The sequence below is a fragment of the Tasmannia lanceolata genome, unplaced genomic scaffold (genome assembly GCF_043159265.1).
Source record: "Tasmannia lanceolata isolate RefF3 unplaced genomic scaffold, GAP_Taslan_0.1 ptg000012l, whole genome shotgun sequence".
NCBI lineage: Eukaryota > Viridiplantae > Streptophyta > Magnoliopsida > Canellales > Winteraceae > Tasmannia > Tasmannia lanceolata.
In genome coordinates, this window is record NW_027518689.1 from 33,616,158 (window position 1) to 33,627,053 (window position 10,896).

Below are 10,896 nucleotides of genomic sequence, written 5' to 3' on the forward strand. Positions count from 1 at the left end.
AGAAAAAAATTCTCCAAAATATATTTCCATTCATCCAAACAGACCAAAAAATAAACTTATTTACAAATAGGGATTTGCTAGGGACCATTTCGTGGCTGGCTGTTGCATGTGAGAGCAGCCACACTAGTTCGCTTTTCAACAGATTTTGTCTTATTCATTTAATTCACTTGAGGTCGCAAATCCCATTCAAATAAGGATCAATTTTGGTGGCATCCAAAAAGACCCACCCACACTACATTAGCTGTTTTGCTTACATGGATAGTGTTAAACGACCAATTACTCTAAAGGGTTAAGCTGTTGAAGATCGTTTTATTTAATCTTTTATACTTTAAAACTCTCCTTCACCTGTGGCCCTCTTTTTAGAGTTGGCTTGCACCTTCTTGGTTGGCCATTACATGTGGATTTTTAGTATCAAGGAGTTTTGAAGCCAGACAATTGCTCGTACTCTGTTAAGGGGAACCCTTCCCTCATCATTTGAGATCGTGACAACTGATTGAGACCCAAACTGATTATTAGACACAAAATTACGTTTAATTTTGAGTCCAATAATCTGTTTGGGGCTCAATTGGTTGGGACAATCACAGACGAACAGCACTAGATTAACCCAAAGACGGATTCGAGGAATCAGATACACTTAGATAATTTTTTCCAGAACTAAGCAAGAGGGGGGGGGGGGGGGACCACCCAAAGAGTTTTGAGTCCCAGGGCGTATGATAGCAACACCCACCACAGGCTACAAGTCTATTCACAACATTAATGAGGAAAGCAAAAGAAAGAAAGCGAATACTCATTCCATTTTATTGCAAAGTGAAAGAGAACCTTATGATAAAAAATTCTTTAATAGATAGCCTCAGCTTTCACCCTCGAAATTCCAGTCAGAACCCTTCCTTTTCCCCACCTCAGTGCCATCAACACCCGGCAATCTATTACCACCTTACACTCCAAGAAAAGAAAAAGCACTACTTTTTCAGTCTATCAACATTCATGTCTCCAATGCGAAGGACCCCTTTCTCATTCAAGCCCCACTCTCTATGCACAATCCACACATAACATACATACATCCACAGTGTATACAAGGGGTAAAACATTTACCCCCAAATTACCCAAACACCCCTATTTCTTTCCAATGACTATCCTACCCATCAAGGAATTCTCATCATCATGCACTTGTGAGAGCAGAACTGTCATTCTACTAATCCTTTTCACTTCAAATTCAAATTACCAACGTTTTTTTACTTGAAGTAACCTTCTATGTTCTTCTCTTTGTTTTTTACATTGAAAACTGAAATTTACATTTGTCACTTGCCAGTGTCTTTTGATTCTCCGGCGTCCGCGAAGGAGACTGATGAGATTTTCTCTTTCATGATTCTTAAGATCTCAGCCATTGAAGGCCTCAAACTGGGTTGTGGGCAAAGGCAAAGAGAAGCTATGTAAGCCATTGTTATAGCCTCCTCTTTGTCAAATTCTTCTCCCAATTTAGAATCCACCATTTCTATAACTTTTGTAGTGTCTTTCAATATTGGGCTAGCAACATATGTTAATAACTGTTGCTTTTCAGAACAAAAGGCTTCAATTCCAGTGATTAGCTCCAGGACTAGTACTCCGAAACTATAAACATCGTTCTTTTTCGAAGCCATTCCCGTCCTTAAGTAATGAGGATCCATGTAACCAGGAGAACCCATCAATGGATGCATGGATGATGGTAGAATTGTTGAAGAAAAACCCATTTTTGCGAACCCGAAATCGCAAAGCTTGCAATTGAGTTGTTCATCTAGGAGGATGTTGGAAGTTTTGATGTCACTGTGGACTATTGGGAGAGAGCAATTGTCATGGAGGTATTCGATCGCTCGGGCAAGTTGGAAAGCGATTAACATGCGGCGATTCCAAGTAAGAAGAGGGCCCATTCCTTCTTGAATGTTAAAAAGCTTATCATGTAAGCTCCCATTTGCGATGTACTCGAATACCAATACACCTTCTTCTGCAAGAAACAGAGATATGACTGTTTAGCTTATCTGTCTTCCATTTGGAAAATTCGGAAAGAAAGAGAGGAATTTTCAATGATTCTACAGCCTTTTCTTTTGCCAATTGGGAAGTTTGGGAAATAATAGAACAGTAGAATTTTCAGGAATTTTTCTTTCCTAACAAATCAATGGCATTTTGATTATCATTTGGGAAATTTGCAGACGAACATATATAGAAAATCAAATTAGTTACCATTATACCGAAATTTCACAAGAAAATAAAACAGGGGAGAAAAACATATATTATCAAAGGAGAAATCTGAAAATGCAGTGATTTGCTTTCGAACCCACCTCGTTCGTCACAGTAACCCAAAAGCTTGACAATGTTTTCATGGCGGATGTGCATCAAGACTTCAAGTTCCTGCTTAAAAACCCGGTTGAGTCGCTCACTATTCGTATGAATTTTGAGCGCCCCCAAGGTTGAATCCGCGAAGCAGGCCAAATACACAGTACTAAATCCACCTTCTCCAATTGCAGAAGAGAAATTCATAGTAAGACTCTCAATCTCTTCCCAACTAAACCTTCTAACCAAATCCTTCGAAAGATCTGTCGAATGAGACTGCGAATCGGGTCGATCTACAACATGGGTCTTCACCAATCCGCGTTCCCCACCTTCATCCTGCTTGGATTTCCTTCTAATCTTGAATCTTAAACACTTAAAGTAGGCCATGAGAAGAACCAAAGTGAAGAACAGAACTGAAATGCTCAGAGCTATGAGAATTCTTTGACTTGTGCTGATTGTTTTATCTCTTTTTAAAGGTGGTGAAGAGGTGGGTATGTTAAAGGAAGCTACAGAGAAATTGGGTTGGAAGGATATGAAAATTAAGAACAAGATTGAAGGATACAACCCACAGACAGAAAGACAAGCAGATCTAGAGCAAAGCATTTTGGAAATCTTATGAGAGATTGAAGAAAAAGCCATAGAAAAAAAGGATTATTCAAACACGAGAAAGTGGTGGGAGCTTATAATGTTAGATAGATTAGCCCACACACGACATCTCAGATTCCAGCCACTAACGTTGACTGTGAGGATTTTTTCCTGAATTTTATTTTCTTCAGTTACATCAAAGGAGAGCTTCACCAGCTTTTATGGTCGAATGACATTTTCTAGGCAGAAACTCTCCGTAAATTAAAAGCTTAAACCCGTCTGAGTAAAATTTAATTAGACGCATTCTCTTTTCTCAGAAAAAGTGGGGCCTCTCACATGGTGCCAGCTGTTATCTTTTTAACTGTTTTCACATGGATGGACCCCATATACAGCCAATTAGAAGGCTTATTTTTAGGTGGGCCTGGGTCATCTATGTTTATCCTCAAACTAGACCAGGCCCACATATCGAGATAAATTGACTACACTGACTTGGATTCATTCTCGGAGATCGGACGGTCAGATGTAAAGCATTCAATGTCAAACGTGATCTTCTTGGTTTTTTGTGAGGAGGGGGTTTGTGCTACACTGCTACGAGATATTTAGTACGTGGGTGCACGTTTAGCTTGGTCACCTTAGGTTGCAAGTTAGCAGAGGTCCTTTATGCTTGTGGGTGGGCCCAGTATAGATGACTCACAATGCTGACCGTCCGATCAGAGGAGTTCAACCTTTCAAACGATATGGACGGCTATCCATTGCAATCCTCAGAAGTTCTTGATCGAATGGTTAGGATCGCCCGATGGGTGCCATACAATGCAATCCTCGCAACTTCTTGATCGAACGGTTAGGATCGTCCTGTGGATGCCATCGAATGCAAACAACCTGGTCATTCTTGATCTAACGGTTACTATTGTCCGGTGGCTGCAATCAAACTTGGGACGGGTCGAGTTGAGCTTTTGCTGAAAAAATGAATTGGAATCAACCCGACCCAAACCCAATTATACGGTAAAAGCTCAGTCCGAATTCCTAAAAATTGACTAGAGTTACACCCCTAAATGCAATCCTCACAAGTTATCTATTGGACGGTTAGGATCGTCCGGCGTGTAAGATATTTGTCCCATGTGGGGCCCATAGAATTAATCACACATGCGCTCTGGCACTATTGCACTAGATTAAAGTCAAGAAAGCCAATTTTTGTACTTTTATTTCTAAGATTTTGAGATGCTACTAAATGATGAAAGTAGACAAGGAAAAGTAAAAAAATAGAAATTATTTGAAGAGGAAACGTCGTAGAGTGTTAGAAAAATGGTGATATTGATGTTGAAGGTGGTTGGTTGATGTTTCCTTCCTAACACAACTCACATATAATTTTAATTTCATAAAGATTATGGATTTGATTATTGGGTCAATTACCAATGGGGGACAAACATTAGGCGAAATTATCAACAGGACCCATGCTTTTCAAAAAATATCAACGAGGGACAAAAGAGGTCTTGTCAGTAAAAGCTGGACGAAAATGCCCTTTGGCATTTACAAGACGTTTTGACCTTATTTTTTTATTCTTCCCACTTTTTGTACTTTTCCATTATCACCTTTTTTGATTTTTTTTTACCCTACTAGTCATCTTCCTCATTGTTCAGCCAATCTTGAAAACTGGAATGTTGAGTTCTTACCATCTATCTCTCTGTATCTAGGTTTTGTTTTCTTTTTCTTTTCATTCATCTGTTTTTTATTTATCTTGTTTAGGGTTTAAGCGGTTTGTATTTTAGGGTGTGTTCTGGAGATAGTGCATGGATGGCTTCACTCACATGAAAGGATGGCTACACATTTTTTGATTTACTTTTTTTTTTGTAATACACAAATTTGGATGTAATACATGAAGCACATTTAATGAAAACAACATCCATTTCTTTTGTTATTTCTATCATGAGAAGAATTGTAATACCATTAGAAGAGTTGCTACAAGCAGGGGGTTTTGTAGCAGAAGGGCTTTATCAACTCTCTGGAAGGGGGTTAGTAACTCTCAAAAGTAGGGTTACCAATTTTCGAATGGGCTTATCTAGTGCTTGAAAATTGGTCGAGAGTACCGGAGTTTTGGAAGGGGGTTTTCAAGTCTCTAGGATCAGGGTTATCTAGTATAAAAAATGGGGTTACCAATTTCCGAATGGGGTGATCAAGTCTCTAAAAATTGGCCAAGGGTATTGGAGTTTTGGAAGGGGGTTTTCAAGTCTTTGGGATTGGGGTTTTCTAGTATAAAAAATGAGGTTACCAATTTCCGAATGGGCTTATCAAGTCCTTCAAAATTGGCCGAGCGTACTGGAGTGTTGGAAGGGGGTTTTCAAGTCTCTGGGATTGATGTTATCAAGTATCAAAATGGGGTTACCAATTTTCGAATGGGCTTATTAAGTTCCTGAAAATTGGCTGAGGATACTAGAGTTTTGGAAGGGGGTTTTCAAGTATTTGGGATTGGGGTTATCTAATATAAAAAAGGGGTTACCAATTTACGAATGAGCTTATCAAGTCCCTTAAAATTGGCCGAGGGTACTGGAGTTTTGGAAGGGGGTTTTCAAGTCTCTCGGGTTGGGGTTATCCAGTATCAAAATGGGGTTACCAAATTCCGAATGAGCTTATCGAGTCCCTTATGAACACGTTTTAACTTCTTGTTTTTTTTTTCACTCGTTTATGTTCACCGTTTTTTTCTTTCTACTCTACGATTCATCTTCCTCATCCTCCGATGAAAGGGAGAAGTAGAAATGCAAAACCCTAAAACAAAACCTAGATATAGAGCGATAGATGGGAATGAACTCACGTTTCAAGTTTTCGAGCTTTCCCACCTCTAACGGTGGCTAAGTGATGAAGAATATGACTAGTAAGGTAAAAAAACAAAGTTGAAAATGAAAAAGTAAAAAAAAAAAGAGGGAAAGAAGAGAGAAGAGGGAAAAGTGGAAAGGCAAAACGTGTTGCTTAAGAAAATGGCATTTTCGTCCAGCTTTTAATGACAAGACATCTTTTGTCCCTCGTTGATAATTTCTGAAAAGCATGGGTCTGTTGATAATTCCGCCTAATTTTTGTCCCCCATTGGCAATTGTTCCTTGATTATTTGATGATTTGGGCTAAAAGAAGTGACATCTCAACTTCTAAAGTGATGTACTCATCGCTTGTCTAATCTAAATTATTAGCAACATGGGACCAAATTACTCGGTTTAAAAACCGTGTTCGGGTCCCCTTTGATATGGTCTATGGATTCTATACAGATTTAATAATTAATGATAAGGAAAACAGAGAAGAATCATTCCATGCCTAAGACATTTTATCCGCGGAATTTAAAAGAAGAAACATAAGAGAATTTATAACAGTATTCAAATGCAGTGGATGAGCTTAGCCCATTGAAACATACATAAAACACCAAACTCAAGACACATTCCGGGAAGCAACAAAATATATACAAAACAAACAACACAGAACAACCAGAAGATAATTAAAATTTGATATTGGGTTGTGTTACCAGAAGCATGAACTTGGGGACATGATGTAAGTTTATGGTATGTGTAAAACAAGTAGAGGGAAATACAAAATTGAAGCCTGACAGGATAAAATGAGCATTGTCAAACACTATGGTCATGTTTGGCAAACATGAAAAATTATTCCATGGAATATTCGAGGGCCCAAATGTGTGAGAGGGACTGAGAAGGAAGGAGTGGGAGACAAATGTGTGTGAGAGGGTCTCAGAGGCAGAGAAATGAGTGTGTGTGTGTGTGTGGTGGGTGGGTGTGTGTGTGTGTGTGTGTGGTGGTGGGTGCGTGGGTGGGTGGGTGGGGGGGAGGCGAGGGATGCAAAAAAATCCATAAAATCTAATGAAAGAAAATGCCTATTTGGAGTTACTTTCTTGTTTTCCTGTTTTAGCTTTTAAGACCTTTTCACGCTCCCCTACCTCCACCTCAATTCTCTCCTTTTCCCACTCATATCTCGCAACTAGTCCTACAAATATTCTATGGAATGTTTTTTTTATAGTGGTGGTAAATGAGAAGAGATACAATGAACCAAGGCACGTTTGGATACCTCATGTTTGTGTATTTGGATTTGGATTTGAGTTTTGGATACAAAATACATCAATCATCCTGATGCTCATGTTGTATTAGGGAGGGAGGGAGCGAGGGAGGGACGTTTTGCTGTTGCTGCAGCACAAATAGATTTCCAAATAATGTCTCACAGAAAAGATTTGAAAATCAGAATTTTTTTCACTGTTGTAACTGATTTGGAAATCGAAGGATCCGATCCAGTTCCAAATCTCAACTGCAAATGTGAGAAATCCAATTGTAAATCTTGTGGGTATCCAAACGTGGCCCAAATGTAATTTTGCATGCACAATTCTTGGGCCGCTTTGGATGCAACCGAAATCAATCATGATTTCGAAATAAAATTATTGAAGTTCATCTTATTTGCAAACTTAGCTACAAAGTGTTAGAGATTTTCAAAATAAAGTGTTTTTGGAAAACAGTTTCGAAAGTAATTTTGGAAATAAAAAAATATTCTATTTTTTAAAAGGTGTTTTGAGGTAGAAGTGTTGTGGGAACCAAAAGTTTAGTCCCATATTGGAAAATGAAAAAGGTGGAGAGAGTTTAATAAACACCCTCCCACTTCTCCCTCTTGCTTGGTAAAAAAAAATATTGGAACGGAAGCAGAACTTGGAAAGCTTTAAAATCAGCCTCAGAAAATCAGGATTGAATGGGATGAAGTTCACAAATTTTAATACTAAGGTATGATGAAGAAGTTTGGCTAATGATACAGACTAGAGGGTTGATGTTTCTTATAAAAATTAAGACAGTATTTTTTTTAAGATCTGCTTTGATTGTGCCATTAGACATTTTCTTTAACTCTTATTATTTGTGAGTGATTGATATAATACTTTACATACTTCTACAATGAGAAATGGGCAATGATTTTTGAGTTTTTTTAGCAGTTTTATATAACATCTTATATAATTACTCAACCTCTACAGCCATATCCTTTATGCTTCTGCAGATCATGGCGTGTATCATGGCCATAACCATAGAAGTTTCTGTACATTTCCAAGTTGGTCAGACTAGAATCAGGTACAAGAAAAAAGATATAGCTCTATCCATACTCAAATCTCTGATCTCATCAATAAACTTAGCTAATCTCCATGAATAGTCTCGATTCTCTTTTGCCCATTGTAAAGAATTGGAAGTCTCTCTCTCTCTCTACTTCTTGGCCCCCTCCATCTGATTGATGAAGATGCACAAACTGCAATGAAGAGCACGGACCTCGCTTTAGATGAGCCATTATAACCAATTGTGCTAGCAGAAGAATTGATGATAGGGGGTAGAGCCTCTAGTTCATTGGCAAAAGGCTTTGTTCCTTGACCAAGAGGTCGGTGGTTCAATCCCAGCTTACCTACCAAAAAAGAGAAGATGATATCGCCCACAAAGTTCCTAAAAATGCCTCTACTTCCTGCTATGACTGGATTGCCAAGGGAACAACCGTCAACATTGACATTAAAAATGTTCCTAGGAGGGGCGTTTCAGCCTAGCTACTATTGCTTTAGGGACGATGCCAATAAAAAAAGCAAATTCCAATTCCTAATGATGTTGTCTACCGATAATCTATGAAGATTGGTGTAGAAGAGCCTAAGATAGCAGTGTGAGAGTTAAACTAGCGTATGCCAATCTATTTATGTTTCATTACGTTTATTAAGGCCGTGTTCAAGAAGACCTCTCATTATCTCTAGAAAAAACAGATGGAATCATGATAATGAGAATCTTCCAAAAGCAACTCTGATTTACATCTTTCGCTTACTTTGGCCTTGATTTCGTTTCCCGGGAAAACTAGTTCAAAAAGAAGGGCAAGCAGTTTCCCTGGAAACCTTTTCCTGCACAAGTGAACAGTCAAGAGAAACCTTTTTCTGCACAGATTCCCTGAATTTCTTTTCCTAATGCCACGTCAGATTCTTGGGAAACATTTTCTTTTCCCTTCCTGGGAAAACAAGTGAACAGAGCCTGAGTGAAGCAAAACCGGGAGAAAATGGTTGCGGAACGGAACCTATGTTTTTTATGTGTTTCTTTAGGCACTTACTTCAGTTTATTTGTTTTAATTGATAGGCGTTGATCCCCTAGTGGTGTATACTATAATTCCTATTTAAGTGACATATATAATCAAGAGATAGGATGTGGGACCCCTCCCCATATTTTCCCTTTTCCCCCCTTTTCTTCCTTTTTCTCTTCTCATAGATTCTTCCTCCTTTTTTCATTATAGGATGAGATCAGAAATTATATGATGAAGGGCCGTATGAACACGTACTCATCATCCCATTTTCATTATAGGATGAGATCAGAAATTATATGATGAAGGGCCGTACGAACACGTACTCATCATCTCATCCTTGATGTTTGATCCAAAAGCAGCTCACTTTTTGAGGAGCTGCTGTTGGATCAAATATCAAGGGTGGTACCTTTTTCGTACCAACTTTACGTGTTCATACGGCCCTTGATCAAATAATTTATCAAGATGAGGATGGTTACAAGGTTTTAGACAGGCACCCTTACATTGTGATAAAACTTTGGTAAAATAATGCATTCATATGAGGCATGGCTTTTACTTAGCTGCATATACAGATTGAGAAAAAGACATATTTAGGCCAAGAATATGAGGATAAAGTATGTCTATATGAAAGAACAAAAAATCTGCAGGTTTTACAATGGAAAATACTTCCAAAACAGGAACCCGTTTGGAAAATAAAGACAAAAGTTATCATTTTTACGAGAATTCATACGACGGGTGGCTGTGAAAACACGTGAAGTCTAAAAAAGTGGGCCAAAAAAGTAGGTACGGCCCACTTTTTTTGATGATCCAAACCGTTCATCTGTTTGGGCACAACGTAAATAGGTTGTGCCCCAAAAATCATTTCCATAGGATGATTCTAACCCTCCGATCTGAACTGATCTGAATATGCAGATTTCCAAAAATCATTTATGGAATCTTCTACAGATCGGAGGTTTAGTATCATCCTATGGAAATGATTTTTGGGACACAACCTATTTACGTTGTGCCCAAACAGATGAACCGTTTGGATCATAAAAAAAAAAGTGGGTCGTACCTACTTTTTTAGACTTTACGTGTTTTCACGGCCACCCATCATATAAATTCTCCATTTTTACAGGGGTTTTGGTGTTTCCTGGAGATTAGAGCTCTATTCCTTGTGTTCTTGTGCAGGTGCAATAAGGTTGAATACCATCTTTTTATAACAAAAACACGGATTCCCGTTTTGCTAGCAATCCTCTTTTTGTCTATGGATTATTTGAACAGGAAATGATGCCGACACTCACTTGTCATATTAGAGGTTTCCATAATATTCGGTTCCTCTATCGATCGGAGGGCTTGGATCATCCTATGGAAATGAATTTTGGGCCACAACCTATTTAGACCATAGCCCATCAAATGGACGGTTTGGATCATCTAATGGTGTCATCCATACAGTACGTTTTGAAAAATACCGCACTATAAGGGCTTACACCATATAAAATATCTCATTAACAAAGTAAAATAGGGGCTCCTCATTTGGATAGCCCGGAATCAGGTGTTGAAATCGGCATCCAATTCAAAAAATGAATGGAATGAAATCAGTATCCAATTATAATTCCACCATATTCTGACATTTAATTCAAAAAATGAATGGAATCAAGAGGGTGGAAATAGCGTCGTGGCAGAATTACAGGGGAAATAATGCTGGGATATGTTTCTCGCCCCAAGAGGTGGTATTCTGATTCAAGTCCGGTCGGAATGAAATTTTATTTGAATTTTTTTAATTAATTTTTTTGTTTTTAATAATGTTTGGCATTCCATTACCAAGTGAATTGAAATAGGAATCAGATTCCAATTCATGATTCCTGCAATCCAACTGCAGTTTATGTTGAAGTAGAGGTGGAAGAGGAGCATTAAAAAGCCTAGGAAGAAGAGTAGCTCGAGTTTAAACTGCTTTAGTTTGGATTGCAA

General features: G+C 38.4%; 1 protein-coding gene across 1 annotated transcript; it reads right to left on the minus strand.

Moving 5' to 3' along the window:
- Positions 1 to 773: 773 nt before the first annotated feature.
- Positions 774 to 3,114, minus strand: LOC143887912 (salt tolerance receptor-like cytoplasmic kinase 1). Its single transcript, XM_077392159.1, has 2 exons — positions 2,313 to 3,114; positions 774 to 1,978 (listed from the first exon to the last, which is right to left on the minus strand). The coding sequence occupies exons 1-2, from the start codon at positions 2,941 to 2,943 to the stop codon at positions 1,299 to 1,301; spliced, it is 1,311 nt and encodes a 436-aa protein (XP_077248274.1). The 5' UTR covers positions 2,944 to 3,114; the 3' UTR covers positions 774 to 1,298.
- Positions 3,115 to 10,896: the final 7,782 nt, after the last annotated feature.